We start from the raw sequence: 23,945 nt of genomic DNA, 5'->3' as shown, positions 1-23,945 counted from the left end.
CAGTACCCCCACATTGCCACCCAGTGTATTGTGAAAATAAAAAATACAATCTGTATCTTGGCTGTTATTGAGTTGCATATTAAGATACCCTATCACAGTTTTATTTTGGCAATCTATTTCAAGGATGATATAAAGTGCTTGCTGTTGTTTAGAAAGGAAAAGTATATCATCTTTGTTAAGAAATCAGGTGCATCTGATTTAAACAGTAATCTCTCAGTTTAGCAGTATGGCAAAGCAACAGTGAGCATTTTGAACACAGGTAACATGACACGCAACTGGCTAAAGATGCTGTAGTCTCCTTGTGTAGAGCATTCTTCTAGAACATTGTGTATAGATGTAAACGCCATGTAGTTTATGTTGACATATAATATCTTTTTCAAGTCATAAACATTCTCATATGTTATTATAGCCTGTATGACATTATTGCACTTGGTCTTATGCAAACATTAAATAACTCAACTAAACTGATGAAGAAAGTACAATAGCAAAAACAGTACAAAGTACAAAAATATGTCAAGCAACTTAATGATTTGGTATTATAGTTATAGGTTATAAACTAAAACAAGCACGGTGTGTTCCATCCTACCAGAATATGAAGTATATAAGTAGAGAATGAACTTGTTTTTATGTCAGAACAGTAATTATTCTACCTGCAAACTTTAAAGGTTATAGGGGCCATTAGGAACCCTTTGTAATAATATTCATTGTCAAAGCATAGAACATTTTGTTTTGTCAGGAAAAATCTTCATAGAATCCCAAGAGTGAATTATAAACTTTTATGAGCTATTATAAACACAAAGCTGAAAAAGGTAAAATCTTCAAGTATTCATCTACTGACTAATCTTTGCACTTTAATTAAGTATTACAAAAAATAATAATAATATATATATATTGTTATAAATATATACGCACGTGACTTTGAAGCTACTGTTTTTACAGTTGCTTAAATTATCAAAAATACCCGAGTATCACACAATCATTACAGTGCCTGAGTTTGAGTTTGCCATCCGACTCCAAGGGTAAAGAGACTGGATTATTTTATTTTGCCAGCAAGCGTCTCATCCGTCAGGTCCACCACATTGTCGTAGGCTCGGGCGCCATCCACGTTCTTGTGGGCCTGGCCGTCATCGTCCTCGTCGTGCTGAAGCCTAGCGAAGTTGACAAAGACCTGAAAAAGAGGATGAGAGATAGCCTTGGATAAAAGTGTTTTCCCAATGAATAAGAGATGGCGTTGTTCTTTCATTCCAGCGCGGCATTGCGTCTGAGACTGCGCTGATGTATCTGATTTGATACAGTATGAACAAGAGACACTGAATGTGAACTGATGTGAGAGAGATTTGTGTGTGTGTGTGTGTGTGTGTGTGTATATGTGCGTGCTAGTGTGTGTGTATCTGACTGCATCAGTGCATGTTTGAGTGTGTGTGTGTGTTTTTGTGTGTGAGTGCGTGTGTGCGCACGTGTATTTGAGTGCATCTTTGTATGTTTGAATGCGTGTCTGTATCTGTGTGTGTGTGTATGTGTCTGTATCTGTGTGTGTGTGTATGTGTGTGTGCATGTGTATGTGTATGTGTATGTGTATGTGTATGTGTATGTGTATGTGTATGTGTATGTGTATGTGTATGTGTATGTGTATGTGTATGTGTATGTGTATGTGTATGTGTATGTGTATGTGTATGTGTATGTGTATGTGTACGTGTATGTGTATGTGTATGTGTGTGTATGCATGTGTGTAGTGTGCTAATATGGTGCAAAGAGGATTTTTTGCGAGTATGCAGTGCTGCATAAGCTAAATGTTTTATACTCTCTCCAGTAGACTCGTCTCCCCCTCTGATCAGAGGTGAGGTACTGATCTACCTCTGTAATTAATTCCCATGCTGTTGTTCATGACTAGCAGTGCTTTTAATGCTGATGGTAAGCCTGTAGACTGGAGAAAGCCTATGCACTGACATCACTCTTCTTCTTTTTCATAGATTAAGTTCTACACACTGGCCTTCACAGTCCAACTGCCTCCCTCACTCTCTCTCTCTCCATCATTCACATTATCTCCATCTTTCTTTCCATTTCTGTATCCCTCACTCCCACTTACTGTTTCTCTGAGTCTATCATTCCATCTCTCTTCCTTTCTCCCCATTTCTGTCACTCCATCTCTCTCTTGCACTATCTCTCCTACTCAATCACTCTCTTTCTGTCTCTCTCTCTCTTTCTCGCTCTCTCTCTGTCAACCCCCTCTCACTCTCCTCCATCATTTATCTCATATCTCAAGTGCATCAAGCTCAAAACCATATACAGGCCTTTCTTTCTTTGAAGACAGAGACATGAACTTGTTCTATTATTCCCTCCCTCCCTCTCCCTCCTCTTCTACACTCTCTCTTTCCTTCTCCCTTCTCTCTCTCTCTCCCTGTATGCCCCTTGTCTCTTCTACACCTCACACCTCTCCTTACTCCCTCCCCTTCTCCTGCCCTCTCTCTCCCTCTCCTCTTCTGCACTACACTCTCTCTTTCCTTCTCCTCTCTCTTCTCTCTCTCTCTGTATGCCCTTTGTCTCTTCTACACTTCACACCTCTCCTCCCTCCCTCCCCTTCTCCTGCCCTCTCTCTCCCTCTCCTCTTCTACACTCTCTCTTTCCTTCTCCTCTCTCTCTCTCTCTGTATGCCCTTTGTCTCTTCTACACCTCACACCTCTCCTCACTCCCTTCGACTCTCTTGCTCCTGCTCTCTCTCTCTCTCTCTCTCCCTCTTCTCTTCTACCCTTCACACCTCTCCTCACTCCCTTCGACTTTCTTGCTCCTGCTCTCTCTTCCACCTCCTCTCCGTCTGCCCACAAAGCAATGGCAGCTCTTTTGAAAGTCATGGTGGAATAAAACCCACCTCTCTCCCCCCCCCAAACTCCTCATTCTCGAGATAAAGCAAGCAACTCCTTTATCGCCCCCCCCCCCCCCCCCTTCCCCCTCCCCCTCCCCCCTCCCCCCTCCCCCTCCCAGTGTTTCATTTCCACGGAAACACGTCGGTGAGGCCAATTCCCACATCCATCCAGGTGTCAGATTACGCCGGCTATCTTAATTGGAACTAGAAGGACCCTTAGTCTGGGACGCTAGAGGAGGATTGTTAGGTGGGTGATACTTCTGAACTGCACGCTCCTTTGAAATGTCTACTAGCTTCCACCTCAGCCCAGAGAACACAATTCTCCCAAGAAAACTTTGGGAGAAGACCAAAAAAATGGAGAAAAAGAACGAAAAAAGGTGTCTGGATGTGCCATGAAACAAATGATCTGCATGGCACAATGATATCAACCTTGATGATGAAGATGATGATGATGATGATGATGATGATGATAAAAGATACTAAATGCCATGGTCACACAGTATGACAACATTGGTTTTACAGCAGAAGTAATGTTAAGGTTGAGTACACACTAACCCAGAGGTGTATTGTGCAGGCGTGTGTATCAAAAAGCGCTAGTCTTATGTCTAAACTGTGCCGACCATACTAAGGTCCTCTCTCAGGAGGGTTTATGTGTTGACGATAAACAATGATTCAACCTCCTCAGGATGCAGTCTTGAGTCTTCTCTTGATATTTTCCGTAAAAAAAAAAAAAACGGACAAAAATAGAACCTGTCCATCATCTTGTATGTGTGTGTGAAAAAAGGTCACCATAAGGACACTATGTTTTTTTTTCTTCTCCTTTAATAAACACCCTTTAATCCCTCCATAATCTCTACACAAAATCTCATCACACCTTCGGCGTGCCCCCCCCCCCCCCCCACCCCCTTCCCCGCTTTCATCGCCGCAATATGTCCCCTCTCACCCACGGCGCAGCACCTCGCTCGAGTGATGTTCCGTTTCCGGAACGCCGCGGTGGAGAGGAGAGAGGCAGATTAATCACTCCGTCGCTGTTTACGGCACGGCCATCGAGGCGTGGCAGGAGTTAGAAGGACGCGGCGGACCGCAATTAACCTCCGCCGCGCTCCACGCTTGTCGGGAGTCCTGTCTTCCATGAGCGAGAGAGAGAGAGAAAGAGAGCGATAGAGAGAGTGAGAGCGAGAGATAGAGAGAAAGTGAGAGCGAAGGGAGAGAGAGAGAGAGAGAGAGAGAGAGAGAGAGCTAGAGAGGGTGAGAGCGAGAGAGAGAGAGAGAGAGCGATAGAGAGAGTGAGAGTGAGAGATAGAGAGAGGGTGAGAGCGAGAGAGAGAGAGAAAGAGAGCGATAGAGAGAGTGAGAGCGAGAGATAGAGAGAATGTGAGAGCGAGAGAGTGAGAGAGAGTGTGTCACCGTGCACCAAGGGGAATGCACTGGAAGCTGCTTGCCGGAGCTCGTCGTTGTGCCTGCTAAAACACTCTGGAATGCAGAGACAACTAAGTTCTCAAGGCCGCGTCACCATCACCAGTTTAGGAGGAGGCATTACATGGACAAAAAAGTTGTTTCATTTTCACTGCAGATATATCCATTCTTTTTTTTTAAAAGATTTGTTTTTGGCTTTTTTATGCCTTTAATTGAAAGGTAAGTGACGAGAGGGCGAAGAAGTGTCCATGGGCGTCAAGCCCGAAGGTGGTCGAGGCTACTGTGTGATCTACAGTGCCCCCCGAATATATCCATTCTGGAGACCAGATGGATCACCTTCAGTAGGTGTTCAGTCTGTCATTGCTGCTGACTTAAATGTCAGTCTGACCTCGAAAAAGTCCTGAGTATATGCTTAAACAAAATCCACTTATTTTCTTTGTTCTACAAAAATGACCCCAGATGACCTTACCTGCTACACACTAGGAGTTTCTTAGCAGCAGACAGCCTTGATACCGCTTCAAACTCTCAAAGCATATGAGGCACGGTAGCCTTGATATTGTCTTAAACTCGCAATGTGCATGTGGCTTAGTGCTTTCATCTGTAGATAAAAGGCTTGATGCTCCAATCGAATCTATTAAGGTCGATGGGACGCTAAGAATGCTAACAAAAATGAATAGCCTTTCCAAGTACCCTGCCCTTGACAATGCTGTTGTCAAGAGCCCACTTGCTGCAATGGAGCCATTCAAGCCGTGCCATTAGTAGAGGTTTTTGGGTTTCTTTCGCAAAAACACACATTGTTGGAGAGAGGCAATTCATCAAAACTGTGATGAAGCTATGTAGCGTGAGGGGGAAATAACATTTAGCACCGAGCTACGGGCACGGGGCCTAGAGAGCCACCAATGACTGGGCCGACAGCGAAGCCAAATTCCTTGTGTGTTTAGGTTCAGTAAAGCACCTTGTGACAATGTCAATTGTAAATGGCACTATGTAAATGAATAGCCTACAATTGAATGGAATTGACAATGAATTGCATTTGGCCAATCAAGCAAGACACTAATATGATGACCAAATCATCAGGGGGTCTCACAATGCAACAGAAGGAAACGGCTAAAAAACTAAAACATCTGCTGATATTCCTGTTCAAGGTAAACAGCACTGCACACACACGCACGCGCACGCGCACGCGCACGCGCACGCGCACGCGCACGCACACGCACACGCACACGCACACGCACACGCACACGCACACGCACACGCACACGCACACGCACACACACACACACACACACACACACACACACACACACACACACACGCACACACAAACAGAGCTGGTGATATGAGCGAATATTCATATAAATACCACTAATTAACAGAGCTTGGATTGGGTATAAAAATACAGAGAATGATAGTGTCAAACCTCACACTGAGGCTGTTTCATACATTGTCATGGAGGGTTGAGCGATGAACTTCTGAACAAGTAATTTAATGAAAGCTGTCACTCGCTATCAACAGAGCCAGTCTTTGATTTGTCCAACATCTGGCAGAAGGAGAAACCAGGCATACAGGCCTAAAGCAAAGGAAGAGCTGTCAGGCTGTAGAGGCGAAGGAAGAAGTCTCAGGCTTAAAGTGAAGGAAGAACTCTTAGGCTTAAAGTGAAGGAAGAAGTCTCAGACCTGAATCGAAGGAAGAAGTCTCAGGCTTAAAGTGAAGAAGTCTCAGACCTGAATCGAAGGAAGAACTCTCAGACCTGAATAGAAGGAAGAACTCTCAGGCTTAAAGTGGAGGAAGAACTCTCAGGCTTAAAGTGGAGGAAGAACTCTCAGGCTTAAAGTGGAGGAAGAACTCTCAGGCTTAAAGTGGAGCAAGAACTCTTGAGCCTGAATCGAAGGAAGAACTCTCAGGACTAAAGTGAAGGGAGAACTCTCAGGACTAAAGTGGAGGAAGAACTCTTAAGCCTGAATCGAAGGAAGAACTCTCAGGACTAAAGTGAAGGAAGAACTCTCAGGACTAAAGTGAAGGGAGAACTCTCAGGCTGTAGAAGTGAAGGGAGAACTGCTGGTCATGTCTAGCGTTGTCACCACGCCACGCTGCTACCCAGCCATGGCAGATGAACATGTGGTCTACCTTCTCCATCAAAGCCACAGGTGATGACCAAGTCTTTAGCATGTTAATAGAAAACCTAATGAAGAGGTGAATGTTTACGCTATCTTACTGGTTCTCTGATTGAGAGATGCCAACACCTGAATACATAACTTATAACTGGGTACTTTTCAAACAGGGGTATTAATCGTAGTAAAAACAGTGGGATAATGTGGTGCAAAGATTGGATTTGAGATTCCAGACAAAGTTAAAGTCATTTTTCTCTGCAACAATGCCACACACTTAAAATTGTGCTCAAACATGAACTTGAACACAGCTCCATGTGACATCTGTTTGACCATCCTATGTGGAGTTACATATCTCTAAAAGTTTAGATTCACAGTACATAGCACATATCAAAATAGTTGCTCGGGGGCATTACTAAGATTGATAATCACCTGTAAAAACTCTGCTATCAGGCTGTAGAAGCTAGAAGCGAAAGAACTCTTAAGCATCCTTCCAAGACGGCAAGGCCTCTGGAGCACGTATGCCATGGCCGTTTAAATCATTTAATCAAAGTCAACAAACATCGCTGATTAGTTTCATTACACATGTTGCTGCTGGGGTAATGAGTCTTGCCCAAGGCTAGGCTCGAAAACACCGCCTCAGTTTCAGGGGCTCGGTCGTTAACACCTTTGGGAGTTCGGGATGAGAGAGAGAGTTGTCTTGATCTGACTCGCAGGTTTACCTCGATTACGGTCAATAGACATGATAAACAGTGGGGCGATCCATCACGCTGGAATGCTATATGCTATATGCTACAGAGATGAGGATGTGTGCATAATGTGGAGTGTTGTTTCAAAAGGAACCGCTGAAGGATGGAGGCAGTGAACCAACACAAGCACACTCTTATGTGCGTCCTTATGCAGGTGCGAACACACACACACAAACACACACAATGAGAAACATTGGTAGACAAAGGCACACTCTCTTTTCTTCTAACTCTCTCCCTCTAAATCTCTCTCTCACACACACACTGACACGCACACACACACACACACTGACACGCACACGCACACACACACACACACACACACACACACACACACACACACACACACACACACACACACACACACACACACACACACACACACACACCCCCTGAGGCAAACATACCTGGTCCAGCGTAGTCTGAGAGACAGAGTAGTCCTCCACGCCAAGCCCCTGCTGGTGTTTGGTGAACTGGCTGAAGATCATGGCCAGAGCGCCCTCTACGTGTGGCAGCTGGTACTGCAGGGTGTTGTGGTGCTTCTCCTTCAGCACACTCCCGGGGAAGGTGGCCCTCACGAACTCCTCCACCGGCGCCAGGAGTGGGGTTGAGCCCCCCACCCTCACGATCACCGTGTAGCCGTCCCCAAACCTGCACATTGGGGGTAGGGGTGGTGGTGGGGATGGGAGTTAGGAGGGACAGCCACTATCAGTAAGCATCAAGTGATTAAAGTGTCAATACAACATCCTTCAGCAAGAAGGGCAACGGCAAGGAGTCCACGTCCTGACTATCACCGTGTAGCCGTCCTTTACCCTGGGGGGGGGTTAAGTCACCCACCATCAGTGGATATTCAATGACTGCCGTGTCCAAAGAGTATCCTTCACCTAGAAAGATCAGGCACTTACACCACCAAGGAGCACACATAGGAGCATTGTCATTGGGAAGGTAGGACATCTACTATCAGCAGGCATCCAGTCATTACAGCATCAAAATAAAAAACCTTCAACTACACAGACAACACCAACAAGAACACACCCTCACTATCACCCTGCAGCCATCTTTAAACCTGCACATATAAGCCAATGGGGGTTAGGCATCGACTGTCAGTAAATACTATCAATTATAGTGTCCATTATCAGAGAATACTATCAGTAATAATATCCGCCATCACTTTTTTTTGCTCTCTAGCCGTCATACAAGGAATGTATGCAAAATACAATGGTGCCCCTCAACAGTAAATCGTTGTCCCCTGAAGCAATTCGGAACACCTCTGTCTGCCCACCGTCTTCAACTATGTTGATGGGCTGACAGTCTCCGGCAACCCAAACTGCTACAGCGTTGGGAACCTTTTCACGGACTGGTCTAGTTATTTTCCTAGAAAAGTCGTGGAGTGTGGGTTGGCGACCATCTAACCTGGGACTGCTTCCTGTCGGGTGCTTTGCATTAAGGTGATAACATAAAAACGAGCTTCTTTTGTGATGGCTAAATTCAGCTTGACAAATGCTACATACAACTTTAGTTTTGTCGATTGTTCTGTCATTTTGCCTCTTAAACAGAAACTTTCCGCCCAACAATCCTTCAGCTCTCTCCATCTTCCACTACCGTCTCGGCCTCTCCTATCTAACTGACTGCAGGGACGCATGTTTCGTTACAGGGGTCAAAGCACAACGGAAGTAAACATAGTTCGTTAACTGCGTTAAAATATTTTATCGCATTAATCACGGCCACAATAATCTCATAGATTAACGCGATAACTTTGACAGCTCTAATATATATATATATATATATATATATATATATATATATATATATAGAGAGAGAGAGAGAGAGAGAGAGAGAAAGAGAGGGAGAGAGAGAGAGAGAGAGCAACTGTTGCAAAATACTAACTCTCCAATAACAATGGATGTTAGATTGGATGGTAGACTTAGATAAACTCTTTAAGTGTTATAAGTGATAATCACTTCACATCATCAGGCCCTCTTCTGCAGCTCTGCAGGATAATCATGTCGATCGCTTTAGAACTTTAGAACTTCTCCGCTCAGCGCTGCTGCTCGAGCCTCAGACACTTTCACTCAACAGTGGGGTAGGAGGAAGGCACAGCAGGATGGAGAGTGGGATAGAGAGGGAGAGAGAGAGAAGGAGAGAAAGAGAGAGAGAAGGAGAGAGAAAGGGAGGGTGGGAGAGAGAGATGGAAAGAGAAAGGGAGGGCGGGAAAGAGAGAGAGAGGGAGAGGGAGGGTGGGAGAGAGAGAGGGAGAGGGAGGGTGGGAGAGAGAGAGAGAGAGGGAGGGTGGGAGAGAGAGAGAGAGGGAGAGGGAGGGTGGGAGAGAGAGAGAGAGAGAGGGTGGGAGAGAGAGAGAGGGAGAGTGGGAGAGAGAGAGAGGGAGAGAGAGAGGGAGAGAGAGGGTGGGAGAGAGAGAGAGAGGGAGGGTGGGAGAGAGAGAGAGAGGGAGAGTGGGAGAGAGAGAGAGGGAGAGAGAGAGGGAGAGAGAGGGTGGGAGAGAGAGAGAGAGTGAGAGAGAGGGTGGGAGAGAGAGAGAGGGTGGGAGAGAGAGAGAGAGAGAGAGAGATAGAGAGAGAGAGATTAACGTGAGCGTGAGAGGAAGGAAATGAATAACAGAATGAGAGGAAGATGGAGATGAGTGTGCTGTGACAGGACGAGACAGAGTAGAAGAGAGAGGGACCAGTGACAGAAAGAGACAGAGAGAGTGGGAGAGAGAGAGAGAGGGAGGGAGGGAGAGAGAGAGGGAACAGTGACAGGATGAGACAGAGAGAGTGGGAGAGAGAGAGAGAGAGAGAGAGGTAACAGTGACAGGATGAGACAGAAAGAGTGGGAGGGAGAGAGAGAAAGAGAGGGAGGGAACAGTGACAGGATGAGACAGAGAGAGAAGGAGAGATAAAGAGAGAGAGGGAGGGAGAGAGAGAGGGAACAGTGACAGGATGAGACAGAGAGAGTGGGAGGGAGGGAGAGAGAGAGGGAACAGTGACAGGATGAGAGAGAGAGTGGGAGGGAGAGAGAGAGGGAACAGTGACAGGATGAGACAGAGAGAGAAGGAGAGATAAAGAGAGAGAGGGAGGGAGAGAGAGAGAGGGAACAGTGACAGGATGAGTCGGAGAGTGGGAGGAAGAGAGAGAGAGGAAGAGAAGGAACAGTGAAAGGATGAGACAGAGAGAGTGGGAGAGAGGAGATAAAGAGGAAGAGGGGGATGGAGGGATAGAGATAGATATAGAGTAGAGTGAGAGAAATTTAAAGCAGATAAGGCGGTGAGAGAAAAGGACACGGAGAGTGAAGGAATGGAGAGATAAAGAGCCGAAGGAGAGAGAAACAGAGTGGGAGAGAGAGAGAGAAAGAGTAAGAGAGGAATAGAGAGTGAGAGAGCGAGTGGAAGGGAGGGGGAGAGACAGAGAGTGGGAGAGAGAGAGTTAGAGAGTAAGAGAGGAATATAGAGCGAGAGAGAGAGAGCAAGAGAGAGTAATGGAGTGAGAGAAAATGAGAGCGAGAGAGAGTAAGAGAGGAATAGAGAGTGAGAGAGGGAGTGGAAGGGAGGGGGAGAGACAGAGAGTGGGAGAGAGAGAGATAGAAAGTAAGAGAGGAATATAGAGTGAGAGAGAGAGAGAGCAAGATAGAGTAAGAGAGGAATGGAGTGAGAGAAAGCGAGAGCGAGTGATAGGGAGGGGGAGAGACGGAGGGGTGCCTAGGCAGAGGCAGAGATAATGCATAATTGATCTTAATTTCCCTGCTGCCAGTGTGTGTGAGAGCTGCGTGTGTTCCGCCCGCTAGGTAGTGGGTAGCAGGTGTGTGTGCCCCCATCGCCCTGCCCCTGAACCCCCTGACGTCTGTTCTCCACCCCCCTCTGTTACCACCCCTACTAGGACACTGTTGCTATGGCACACCTGACAGGGTCGTACGGAACGGCACCATCAGGCCTCGCTGCCTGCTGATAGGTTGCCATAGTGCCACTTTGTTTACACGTGTGTGTTAAGGGCGTCGCCACCCGCTGTGCTCTGAGGCCCTGTGTGGAATTAGAGCAGAGAGCTGAGCATCAACCACCTGCAGAGATGATAAGCAATTTTGGAGAGGAGTGTGTGTTTGTGTGAGTGTGTTTGTGTGTGTGTGTGTGTGTGTGGGTGTGTGGGTGTGTGTGAATGTGTGTCTGAATGTGTGTGTGTGTGTGTGTGTGTGTTCGTGTGTGTGTGTGTGTGTGTGTGTGTGTGTGCGCGAGACTCTGTGCTTGTGCATTCATCTCCGAGTGTCTCTCTCTGTTTGTGTGTGTGTATGCTAATGTATTTGTGTGCATGTGTGTGTGTCTCTGTCTCTGTACTTGTGTGTGCGCTATTGGGTGTGTGTTTGGTTTGCTTGCGTTTGTGTGTGTGTGCACACTCACTTTTTTTGTGTGCCTGGATGAAACTGCGTACGTTTCTAAATGTAGAATGAATCGTGCTTCTTTCTGCTTCTATGTGTGCGTGTGTGTGTTTGTATGTGTGTGTTTGTGTGTGTGTGCCCGTATAAGCATGAAAGTGTTTATATTTGTGTATGCATGCACATGTTCTCAGTAGCTGTATCTCTAAAAACGCTCCTTTGAGGTCAGAGACATTTTCATCGTTAGCCGAGGACGAGACAATCTTCTCCATCCTCTCCAGTAAACTGATATAGTGTTGTTGCGTACCGCGCTTCCTGACTCGGATACGAGTCGAGGATGTGCTTCACGCGCTGCGGCGGTAATTTGCGCTATACGTGTCAGCCATCTGGTGGTCCTTCAGCGATAATCAGGATGTGGGCGGTAGAACTGATGGGCGAGGACGGCGGCTCATATGGCGGAAGACTTTCTGCAGACTCCCGAGGCGATCGGGGCTAATTTAATCAATACGTTTCGACACTGACGAGATCGTGATTCACAATCTAGCCTAGACGAGGCCTCCGCACCACCGCAAACACACATATCACTTGGGAATCTCTCAGCATGATGTATTTACACGAAAACATTCAGTTAATATGAAATGCATATGTTTTTTCGCCCATTTGGACTCATCTACATAAAACAAAGGTGATCATTGGGGGATATATGCTGAAGAGATTTGCATTCAAATTGGAGCATAAATAGCAACACTCAGTCATACTCCAATAACACCCAGCCGTCTGCTGTGTATGCGTGCCTTCAGGAAAAAAAATGTTCACTAGAGGTTCTTTCTCAAGCAAACATGCGTATCTTTCTGGCAATATAAAAGGCCCTGAAGGTTCAACTAAGCCGTTCTTGAGAGTGCCCTCAAGGACAACCAATAAGACTCCTCCTAAAGCACTCACAATTTTTGAAGGCCCCTTTAGGTTAACATGTCCACATGGTGTTTTTGTATAATACACAACATATCGTGAGGGGAAAAAGCAGTTAGCTACGGCCGAGTCTTTCCATCCTGGAACTGCAGTGTAACAATGACACGAAAGTAGACAGCCGGGGTTACATACTGTATGTCACAAACCAAAGGAACCAATCCTGTTAACCTGCTTGTCAGGAGGGATGGGTAACGTCAGTATACATCTACATAAAGTGCTATACAAGTCGTGCTTATGATGAATTAGATGGCTTTCTTCAGTGACTTTCTATGGTGTTGAAAACGCTTCTCCCTAACGGCACATCTGGATGTTTACGATTTTAATCTAGCTCTAGCTAAGTCAGAGCTAGCAATCGGGAGCTAAGTTTATCTAACATTAGGGACACATTATTAGTTGTTCGATAACTTAGTTAATCTGAAGGCAGGTAGATAGATGTGAGGCTAATTTGCATATTCATAGTTCTGTGAATACTGAATGAAGTAAAGGTGTAGAGTTACCTCCAAGCCCTTTTGAGGCCATGAAATGATTTTTTTTATCACCTAAAACTTATAAAAATGTAATTTTGAGGAACAGAGAGTAGTTTTTAGGGGTTTAATCAATGCCAGGAGAGGGATTAACAGTTGAGCCCCACATCATGGCTTTCATTATAAAATGAGAGAGCCCAGTGTGTTCATGAAAGCCAGCAAAATATAGAGACTAACAAACATTAATGATGATTGTCTTGTCAGTTTCAGTCTGTTTTAGCTTGATATTTTCACCTTATATTCAAAGGGAAGTTATAATATATCATGGACAGTATTGTAAAAGGAAGACACTGAAGTTCACTTGATAGACGAGCCTCTTGCCTTGCATTGAGTTGAGTACAGTAGTTTTACATCATAAATAAACCCAGTCGAACTGAAATAACATTATCACCTGATATTAACAACAGAATTACATTACTGACTGCACAGTTCAGCAGCGACCAAATGGCCTCTTCATCCTCATTACCGTAAGCAATCTTAGCAGGCTTATGTCATGTTAGCCTGAGGAGTAAACCACTTCGCCTTGTTATTTAGTCATTAGCGCTCTTATGACCCATTGTTTTCCACCTAATTAATCCCCTAATGTCATATTTACCCGTGAAAATGTCTGTGGTGCACACGTTAAGCACAGCACACCCAACGGCAGAACGCTTCCATCGCGATAATTAGAAACCTGGGAGGAATTTTAGTCCACCCCCCCAACCACCCCCACCCACCAACACTCATACCCCACCTTGCACCCACAATCCCAGAGTCCCCTTTGGGGGGAGACAAAGGCAGCGATGGTTGGCAAGCCAGGGAAATAACTTCCACCTGTGCTGACTCCACAGTGGTGCGATGGCCACTTGAACAGAGTAAACATGAGGAGAAGAGGAGGGGAAGAGAAGAAGACGAGGGAAAAAGGAGGAGAGGAGAGGGAAGGAGGAGAGAGGGAGAGGAGGAAAGGAGAAGTGGAGGAGAGGAGGAGAGAGGGAGAGGAGGAAAGGAGAAGAGGAGGAGAGGAGAAGAGGAGGAGAGAGAGAGAGACGGAAAGGAGAAGAGGAGGAGAGGAGGAGAGAGAGAGGAGGAAAGAAGTGGAGAAGAGGAGGGGGAGAAGAGTAAAAAAGGAGGATAGGAGAAGAGGAGAGGAAAGGAGGAGAGAGGGAGAGGAGGAAAGGTGTTCATGTGCAGTTCCACCATGGTGAAGGCACATTTGGTGTCTGACGCATCACACACAGACTGGAGTCAAACACCTGGACTAATGGGATGGCATAGCGTGTGTGTGTGTGTGTGTGTGTGTGTGTGTGTGTGTGTGTGTGGCATAGTAGGTGGTGTGTGTGTGTGTGTGTTTGTGTGTGTGTGTGTGTGTGTGTATGTGTGTATGTATGTGTGGCATAGCAGGTGGGGTGCGTGTGTGTGTGTGTGTGTGTGTGTGTGTGTGTGTGTTTGTGTGTGTGTGTGTGTGTGAGTGGCATAGCGCTGGGGGATGTGTGTGTACATGTGTGTGTGGCATAGTGGCTGGTGTGTGTTTGTTTGTTTGTGTGTGTGTCTGTGTGTTTGTATGTGTGTGTGTGTGTGTGTGTGTCTGTGTGTGTGTGTGTGTGTGTTTGTGTGTGTGTGTGGCATAGCGGGTGGTGTGTCTGTGTGTGTGTGTGTGTGTGGCATAGCGGGTGGGTGTGTGTGTGTGTGTGTGTGTGTGTGTGTGTGTGTGTGTGTGTGTGTGTGTGTGTGTGTGGTATAGCGGGTGGGGTGTGTGTGTCTGTGTGTGTGTGTGTGTGTGTGTGTGTGTGTGTGTGTGTGTGTGAGTGGTATAGCGGGTGGGGTGTGTGTGTCTGTGTGTGTGTGTGTGTGTGTGTTTGGCATATTGGGTGGTGTGGGGTGTGTTCCAGGGGTGAGGGCACGGCTCCAGTAGAATCCCATACGCAGAGTGACTTCATTGACACTACCAGGCATGGGATCTTTAATGACTCACAGACGCAACTGCATGAGAAAGCGCACTGACATTTAGCATGGGGTTTGCACCCCTTCGGCTAAACTCCATGAGCGCTTTTTCAAACACGCTTCCTTGCATTCCAACGAGACTGCATACTTATTTAGTAGTACGTGACTGCTAGCACGGCCTAAACACTGCATACTTATGTAGCGGTGTGTGGTGATTAAAACAGCCTTAAACACTGCATACTTATGTAGCGGTGTGTGGTGATTAAAACAGCCTTAAACACTGCATACTTATGTAGTGGTGTGTGGTGATTAAAACAGCCTTAAACACTGCATACTTATGTAGCGGTGTGTGGTGATTAAAACAACCTTAAACACTGCATACTTATGTAGCGGTGTGTGGTGATTAAAACAGCCTTAAACACTGCGTTCTTATGTAGCGTTACGTGACGGCTAACGCGGCATAAACAATTCTTACTTTTGTAGAAAGACGTGACCATTAAATCAGCCTTAAACATACTTATGTTGCAGTACGTGGCAGTTCTCAGGTGTCTTGTGATGACCTCTGCCATCTTTGTTTGTATATGACTAGAATGTTATGGCTCTAAACATGAAGTAGAAAACACACTTGAAACCTGTATAGGCCGCATCCATTTGTATTCTCAGCTGTTCACTGCTCATTTAATTACCCTGAGACATGTTAACTCCACAGGAAACCGAGTCCTACACGACTTCCATTTTGCGACCCGCTGCTCCTGCTCAATTCATCACCCAATCAGAAACTCTGACAAGCCGGGACCTGCCCGTCGGACGGACAGAGCAGTGTGCAGCGCAGCCGGTAAAAAGGAGAGAAGATGGAGGGGTGGAGGAAAGAAGAAAGAAAGATCAATACTCAGCATTGGGAATGCTTGCAGGCATACACATGTAATCAAACGCTACTTGTAAAACCGCGCTAGCAGCTGTTTGATCAATTAGCTCTCGCTCTCTCCTGGGCTCCCTCTGTTTCTCTCCATCTCCCTTGCTTTCTTTCTCTCCCGGGCTCACTCTCTTTCTCTCCATCTCCCTTGCTTTCTTTCTCTCTCCCGGGCTCCCTCTCTTTCTCTCCATCTCCCTTGCTTTTCTTACGATCTTTTCTCCCTACAACAGTAGCAGAGCGCAACACAGACTTCAGTCACACAAGGATTCGACACGCTTCAGCCGTGGCTGGTGTTACCTTTCAACTAAGTACCAATCTCCGCAGCATCTACCAGGCACAGGTGGGGAGGTGCTCTGTTCCCCTGGCTGCTGATTCATCGCTTGCCAGTGCAGATGGAGAAGGCTTGTTGACAAAATGAAACAAGCTGCACACTCACACACACACACACAACGAAGTGTAGACACACATACATAAAGATACACACACACACATACACACACACATAACGAAGTGTAGACACACATAGACATACAAAAATACACACACATACACACATGATGAAGTGTAGACACACATAGACATACAAAAATACACACACACATACATACGTACGTACACACATATATACACAAAGCACACACACACGCATACAGACATGCAGACACGTGAAGGTAAACACACACACAACGAGACACACACATCCCTGTTAGCAAATCACAGGTGAGTTATTTCCATGCTCTCCCATGTGTGTTTACCCACCATTGGCAAACACCAGCACCTTTCTGTCCTTTTCTTTGGCATTGTAAGCATGAACGTAGACCAGCACACTCACACACACACACTCGCACACACACACACACACACACACACACACACACACACACACACACACACACACACACACACACACACACACACACACACACACACACACACACACACCACACAAACACACTGACCCACATGCAACACCCACAGGAACTCCAAAAGCAGACCTCTCCGTCTTAAAGAAATTAACCGGGTCATGCATGACTGATTTGAAAATAGGCCGTTGGTCTCTCATTTCTCCTTCTCTCTCTCTTTTCTCGGGCACAGGGGAGACTAGCACACACACACACACACACACACACACACACACACACACACACACACACACACACACGCTCAGCCCCTGACCACAGCACAACTGCACTGGGCCACTCCAGTGACGTGACAGAGGGCTTTATGGGAGTTCTTAAAGTGAACTTGGTAAGATTGATCTCAAGTGTGGACAATCACATAAAACACCTCATCTCTCTCCTCCAGCTGTCCCTCTCTCTCTAGTTCTCTGCCTCCCAAACCCTACTGCATTACCTTAATGCTTTAAAGGCACTTTGCTGTCTTTTTATTTGATCCCACCTTTAAAAACGTTTAAAATGAGAGGGGGAGACAGGGACAGAGTGAAGAGGAGAGAGACAAAGAAGAAAAGCGAGACAAACAAAGAGGGAGCGAAAGAGAGAGAGAGAGACGTACAAAGATGTCCAGACAGAGAGAAATAAATAAAAAGAGAGCGATACAGAGACAGTGGAAAAAAAGCCGAGGGAGGTTGAGACAAAAGAGAGACACAGCGAGCGAGAGAGAGAGAGACAGGGACAGAGAGAGAGAAAGAGAGACAGAGAAAGAAGAAGAGAGAGAGAAAAAGAGACAGGGACAGAGAGAGAGAGAAAGAGAGACAGAGAAAGAAGAAGAGAGAGAGGGACAGAGAGAGAAAGAGAGACAGAAAAAGAGAGAGAAAGAGGGATTGAGACAGAGAGAGAGAGAGACAGAAAAAGAGAGAAAGAGGGAGTGAGACAGACAGAGAGAGAGAGAGAGACAGAGAAAGCCTCTTGAGTGTGTCCTCCATATCGTTGCAGCAGCGTTTAGACCTGTGAGTGATGCCGTGGGCTGTAGCGGCCCGCTGCTTCTGACAGCCTTATTGGGCTCTGAGCCTGTCTTTACGAGCCCACACTTCATTTCAGTTTACTTAACACCTGGGAGTGTGTGCACACACACACACACACACACACACACACACACACACACACACACACACACACCCACAACGCTGCATTGTAAAAAGGCAATTTACAGCAACTTATTTTGGCTTGTTTCTCTCTTCCCACTCAACCTCTCCTTCCTTCTCTCTCTGCTTCACTTCCAGCGATCTGATTTTAATAAGTGCAAAAGATGATTGATTCACACCTCTCTCTATATGCTTCACTTCCACTGCACCTTACTGTGCTCTTAAAAAGGCCTCAAAGCAATCAACGACAGTGTCAGCAAAGATGGCCGCCAGGAAAAAAAGAAAAGAAAACTAAAAGCAATGAAAGGGCCATCTCCCAACAGCAAAGCTACCTCCTAGCTGATGGCTTCTTCCGAAAGCCTCTCCTTTGAGAAAGAAAGGGAGAGAGAGAGAAGGAGAGAGAGAGAGACTGACAGAAAGTACATGAGAGAGCATGAGAGAGAGCTGATGGCCTCTTCCGGAAGCTTCTCCTTTGAGAGAGGAAAGGAGTGAGAGAGAGAGAGAGAGACAGAGAGAGAGAGAGAGAGAGAGAGAGAGAGAGAGACGGACAGAAAGTGCATGAGGGAGAATGAGAGAGAGAAAAATATAAAAGACAAAATGGGGGAGAGAGATAAAGAAAAAGAGAGGGACAGAAAGAGAGAAAGAGAGCGAGAGAGAGAGACCGTGAGTCAGAGAGAGTGAGAGAGAGAGAGAGAGAGAGAGTGAGAGAGAGAGAGAGAGACCGTGAGTCAGAGAGAGAGAGAGAGAGAGAGAGAGAGACCGTGAGTCAGAGTGAGAGAGACAGAGAGAGTGAGTTAACACAGACAACCTGATGATCCTGGTTTAACACAGACAACCTGATGATCCTGGTTTACGCATTAGTTATTATGAAGAGCTTAAGCAATACAAAAACACAATCAGGAAGAAGAGGGAACAGTTCACCAGAAATCAATTAGAAACAATTGAAGAATCTCTAAATTCTAATAATTTCTGGAATAACTGGAATGCACTCAACAAAAAGCAACATGAGGAACTTGCCATCAAAAATGGAGGAGTATGGGAGAGGCATTTTGAAAATCTCTATGGAAACCATAGCATGAACCCAGAACAAACCAAAATTGATCAAAAAAGGATTGATATGGAAAAAACAATTAATAAATATCAAAACCAATTAGACTACCCAATAACAAAAAATGAACTAACAGAAAAACTCCAAAGCCTGAAGTCAAGAAAGGCAAGCGGGCCGGATGGCGTCCTTAATGAAATGCTTAAAAATGCAAGCCACAACCTTTGTTTGGCTATTCAAAAACTGTTCAATTTGGTAATGAGTGTTGGATACTTCCCTGATATCTGGAACGAAGGACTCATTACACCCCTTTTCAAAAGTGGAGATAAATTCGACCCAAATAATTACCGGGGCATCTGCGTTAATAGTAATCTGGGGAAGTTATTTTGTAAAATTTTAAACAATAGAATAATAAACTTCCTTATTGAGCATGATGCCCTGAGTAAAAGTCAAATAGGTTTCCTACCAAAGAATAGAACATCTGATCATATGTTCACCCTACACACCTTAATAGATAAATATGTAAACGAAAAAAAAGCTAAAATATTTGCTTGCTTTGTAGATTTTCAGAAGGCCTTTGACTCTATATGGCATGAAGGCCTATTCTGTAAACTGATTGAAACAGGTGTAGGGGGGAAAACATACAACATCATAAAAACAATGTACGCAAATAACAAATGTGCAATTAAAATAGGAAACAAACAAACTAAATTCTTCACTCAAGAACGGGGTGTGAGACAGGGCTGCCCTCTATCACCGACGCTCTTCAATATATATATTAATGAATTGGCAAAAAGACTTGAGCAGTCAGCAGCTCCTGGCCTCATATTAAATGACTCTGAAATCAAATGTCTTCTCTTTGCGGACGATTTGGTTCTGCTGTCCCCAACAGAAGAGGGTCTACAGCAGAGCCTAAATGTCCTGCACAAGTTCTGTCAGACCTGGGCTCTGACTATTAACCCACAAAAAACAAAAACACTAACCTTCCAGAAAAAATTCAGAAATCAGGGAAAGAAATTCACCCTTGGTACATATGAAATCGAAAACGTAAAAAGTTACACCTACCTTGGACTGAGAATGAGTTCTACTGGAAATTTCAGCTTGGCCGTGAGTGATTTGAAAGAGAAAGCAAGAAGAGCTTTCTATGCCATCAAAAAATCTATTCAATTTGACATACCCATTCGGATCTGGCTCAAAATATTCCAAACAATTATTGAACCAATCGCATTATACGGCAGTGAAGTATGGGGTCCTCCTATGCACAATGGATTTGAAAAATGGGACAAACACCCAATCGAAACCCTGCATGCAGAGTTCTGTAAAAGTATACTCAAAGTACAGAGGAACACACCCAACAATGCATGCAGGGCTGAATTGGGCCAATACCCTTTATTAATTAAAATAGAAAAAAGAGCCATCAAATTCTTTGAACACCTCAAAAGGAGCGACCCCAACTCTTATTGTTACAAAGCCCTAAAAAGCCAAATGATGAGTGCAAAAACAAGCCCCCTCATCCAGCTAGTCCTGAGACTCACATGTACTAATAGTACAAATAACCAAACTAATAGTCAGCCTCAGGACCTCGCCACCCTTTCTCAAACAATTCGGCCTAACCACATTATCAATGCAGAAAAACTAAATTACTTATCATACTGGACTGAAACAACAAAAAGACAAAATAAACTTCAATGTTATTTGGCCCTAAACAGAGAGTATACTGTGGCAAACTACCTATTCACAGTCACTGACACCAGGCAGAGAAAAACCTTGACCAGGTACAGGCTTAGTAACCACAGTCTGGCCATCGAAAAGGGCAGACACAGGCAAACCTGGCTGCCCAGAGAGGACAGGCTGTGTACCAACTGCACCCAAGGTGTAATTGAAACAGAGTTTCACTTCCTGGCAGAATGCTGCAAATGGAAAGACATAAGGGACCAATTCTTCCCTAAATTCAGAGCCATGCACCCAGACCCTCAGAACCTTGACCCAGGTCTGAGGGTGTTATTGGGAGAGGAAGAGAGGAGCACAAGAGTGGCAGCAAAATATATAGATGCTTGCCATAGAAAAAGAGAAGAGTCACTTCATCAGTAAACCACACACACGGATACATTCCCCCACACACACTTACATGCACTCACATCCACACATGCACACACACACACCGCCGTTACAAAATTATGTTTTATTTTCTACTTGTTCTATTATATTATTATATGTATTACAAGAATGCTTTGGCAATGCAAATTGTGTTTTTTTTGTCATGCCAATAAAGCTGAATTGAAATTGAAAATTGAGTGAGAGAGAGAGAGAGAGAGCGAGAGTCAGAGTGAGAGAGACAGAGTGTGTGAGAGAGAGAGAGAGACCGAGAGAGTGAGAGAGAGACAGTGAGAGAGAGAGCGAGAGAGCGAGAGAGAGACAGAGAGAGTGAGAGAGAGACAGAGAGAGAGTGAGAGAGAGAGTGAGAGAGAGTCAGAGAGAGTTAGAGAGAGCGAGAGAGCGAGAGAGAGAGAGAGAGAGAGTCAGAGAGAGTGAGAGAGAGCGAGAGAGCGAGAGGCTATTTCTGGGCCCTCCGTAGGGTCTGTATCTGGGTAGCAGTGTGGCCTCCAGCTGTGCTCTATAGCCTGCAGGAGCCTCCATGGTGCTCCAGGTAATTGGTGTCCCAAAGATGGCAGCAAAAACAAGCCGCACGAACACAGCCAAACGAGGGAGGAGAAGATGAGGAGGAATATAGAGAAGCATGTGTGTCTCTGCCTGGCTGTGTGTGTGTGTGTGTGTGTTTGTGTGTCCTGGGATTTTTCTATGTATATCAATACTGGAATTTGTGTGTGTGTATGTGTGTTTCATGTAAGTGCGTGTGTATTTGTGTGTGTCTGTGTCTGTATATGTGTGTGTGTGTGTGTGTGTGTGTGTGTGTGTATGTGTGTGTGTATGTGTGTATGTGTGTGTGTATGTGTGTGTGTGTGTGTGTGTGTATTTGTATTTTATTAAAGTGTGTGTGTATGTATACGTGTCTGTGTATGTATGTGTGTGTGTGTGTGAATGTGTTTTATGAAAGTGTGTGTGTATTTGTACGCGTCTGTGTATGTGTGTGTGTGTGTGTATGTGTTTTATGAAAGTGTGTGTGTATTTGTACGTGTCTGTGTATGTATATGTGTGTGTGTGTGTGTGTGTGTGTGTGTAGGGGAGGGGTGGAGGTGTAGACATGGGCTGTGGTGTGTGTGTGTGTGTGTGTGTGTGTGTGTGTGTGTGTAGGGGAGGGGTGGAGGTGTAGACATGGGCTGTGGTGTGTGTGTGTGTGTGTGTGTGTGTGTGTGTGTGTGTAGGGGAGGGGTGGAAGTGTAGACACAGGCTGTGTTGTGTGTGTGTGTGTGTGTGTGTGTGTGTGTGTAGGGGAGGGTGGAGGTGTAGACACGGGCTGTGTTGTGTGTGTGTGTGTGTGTAGGGGAGGGTGGAGGTGTAGACATGGGCTGTGGTGTGTGACTGTGAGAATGTTACAACAAGCTCCTCACAGTGAGATTCCACACCTCAGTTACGGTAGGCGAGAGAGGTAAGGGAGTTGTGTGTGCGTGTGTGTGTGTGTGTTTGTGTGTGTGTGTGTGTGTGTGTGTGTGTGTGTGTGTGTGTGTGTGTGTGTGTGTGAGAGAGCGAGAGAGAGAGAGAGAGGAGTTGTGTGGGTGTGTGTGAGAGAGAGTGAGAGTGAGAGAGAGAGAGTGAGAGAGAGAGAGAGCGAGAGAGAGAGCCAGAGAGAGAGAGAGAGAGAGACTGGGGTGTTCGGGGACTGCAACTCTCTGATAAAAACTAGCAAGCAGGGTGTTGAAAAAAAAAAAAAACACCTAGATGATGGCGCGATGGCTCGCAACAGGGAGTCGTTCTGTTCGACCGCCCCAATCATTTGTCCCCGTCCTGTCGTCCTCCTTGCCCCCCTGCCTCCCTTCTCTTGTCTCAGACAGGGGGGACGTCGGCAGGCAGTGTTTGAGGAGGAGGGGGGGATAAAAGGGGAGATATGGTCCTTAATTGCCTTTTGCGCTCGTTAACGGAAAGCCCTGCCCCTCCTCGAACGTTAATTACACCGACGGCGGAGAGATAGCGGCGGCTTAATTAAAAGTAGCTGCTCCTCCGCCGGTTGGGGTGGCGGGAGCAGGGGATGATGGTGGTGGCGGTGGCGGTGGCGCTGGCGCTGGCGGTGGGGAGATGACAGGGAGGCTCACTTGAGCTCTCTCGACACGGAGTAGCCATTGCTTTATATTTCTCCCCGTGGCTAAGAGTCTAGAACTGCTATCCACTTTTATCTCTGTGATGTCTGTGTGTGTGTGTGTGTGTGTGTATCTGTCTGAGTATGTGTGTTTTTGTGTGTGTGTATTTGCATATGTGTATGTACATGCAAGTGTGTGTGAGTGAGGAGGGTGAGTTTTCAGAGTGTGTTTGAGTGTGTGTGTGGGTGTGTGTGTGAGCGAGAGAGGGAGAAGGGGAGGAGGTGAGTAGGTGAGAGGAGGAATACACTTTATGAGAGGACGGAAGAATCGAGAGGGTGTGTGTGTGTACTGAAGCTAGTAGGGTATGTGTGTGTGAGTGTGTGTTTAGAATGGGAATGACTGTGTGAGTGGATATGTGCAGTTACCCCCAGTGCCTACGCAAGTGTGTGGATAGTGCCTGCACTTACACTGAAGGACACATGTGTATATGAATTTGTCTGTGTGAGAGTTCGAGAGTGTGTGTGTGTGTGAGTGTGTGTGTGTACATAAGTGTGTAAACATGTCCACGTGTGCGGCAGATTGAAGGTTAACCCCTTCCTCCCGCCCTCAACCGCTGTTCTCGTCCTCCGCTGTGATGTTTTATTCATTCGTTCTTGCTGAAGACGAGCGTCCCTGAAGACGGGGGATAATTGACACGGTGAATGTGTCAATTACCTCAACAGCTGGGAGGGACGTCTCCCCTCATCACTGCGGCACCTCCCTCTCTACCTCTCTCTCTCTTCATCACTCCATCATCACTCTCTCTCTCTCTCTCTTCATCATCACTCTCACTCTCTCTCTCTTCATCACTC

The 23,945-nt window shown here is 45.9% G+C and overlaps 1 protein-coding gene across 1 annotated transcript in view; it reads right to left on the bottom strand.

Annotated features, from left to right (window-relative positions):
* Window positions 1–1,033: 1,033 nt before the first annotated feature.
* Window positions 1,034–23,945, bottom strand: part of LOC308382368 (phospholipid-transporting ATPase ABCA1) — a gene marked incomplete at both ends in the record, with an annotated part of 237,019 nt that continues 214,107 nt past the window's right edge. The window contains 2 exons of the mRNA XM_080860090.1: window positions 1,034–1,168; window positions 7,538–7,781. Coding sequence (XP_080716216.1) covers window positions 1,034–1,168; window positions 7,538–7,781 — 379 coding nt within the window. The remainder of the gene's footprint in view (window positions 1,169–7,537; window positions 7,782–23,945) is intronic.

Source organism: Sprattus sprattus (genome assembly GCF_963457725.1).
Source record: "Sprattus sprattus genome assembly, chromosome: 21".
In the NCBI taxonomy this organism is placed as follows: Eukaryota; Metazoa; Chordata; class Actinopteri; order Clupeiformes; family Clupeidae; genus Sprattus; species Sprattus sprattus.
The sequence above is the reverse complement of the archived record's forward strand: the minus strand, read 5'-3'. Positions and strand labels throughout refer to the sequence as shown.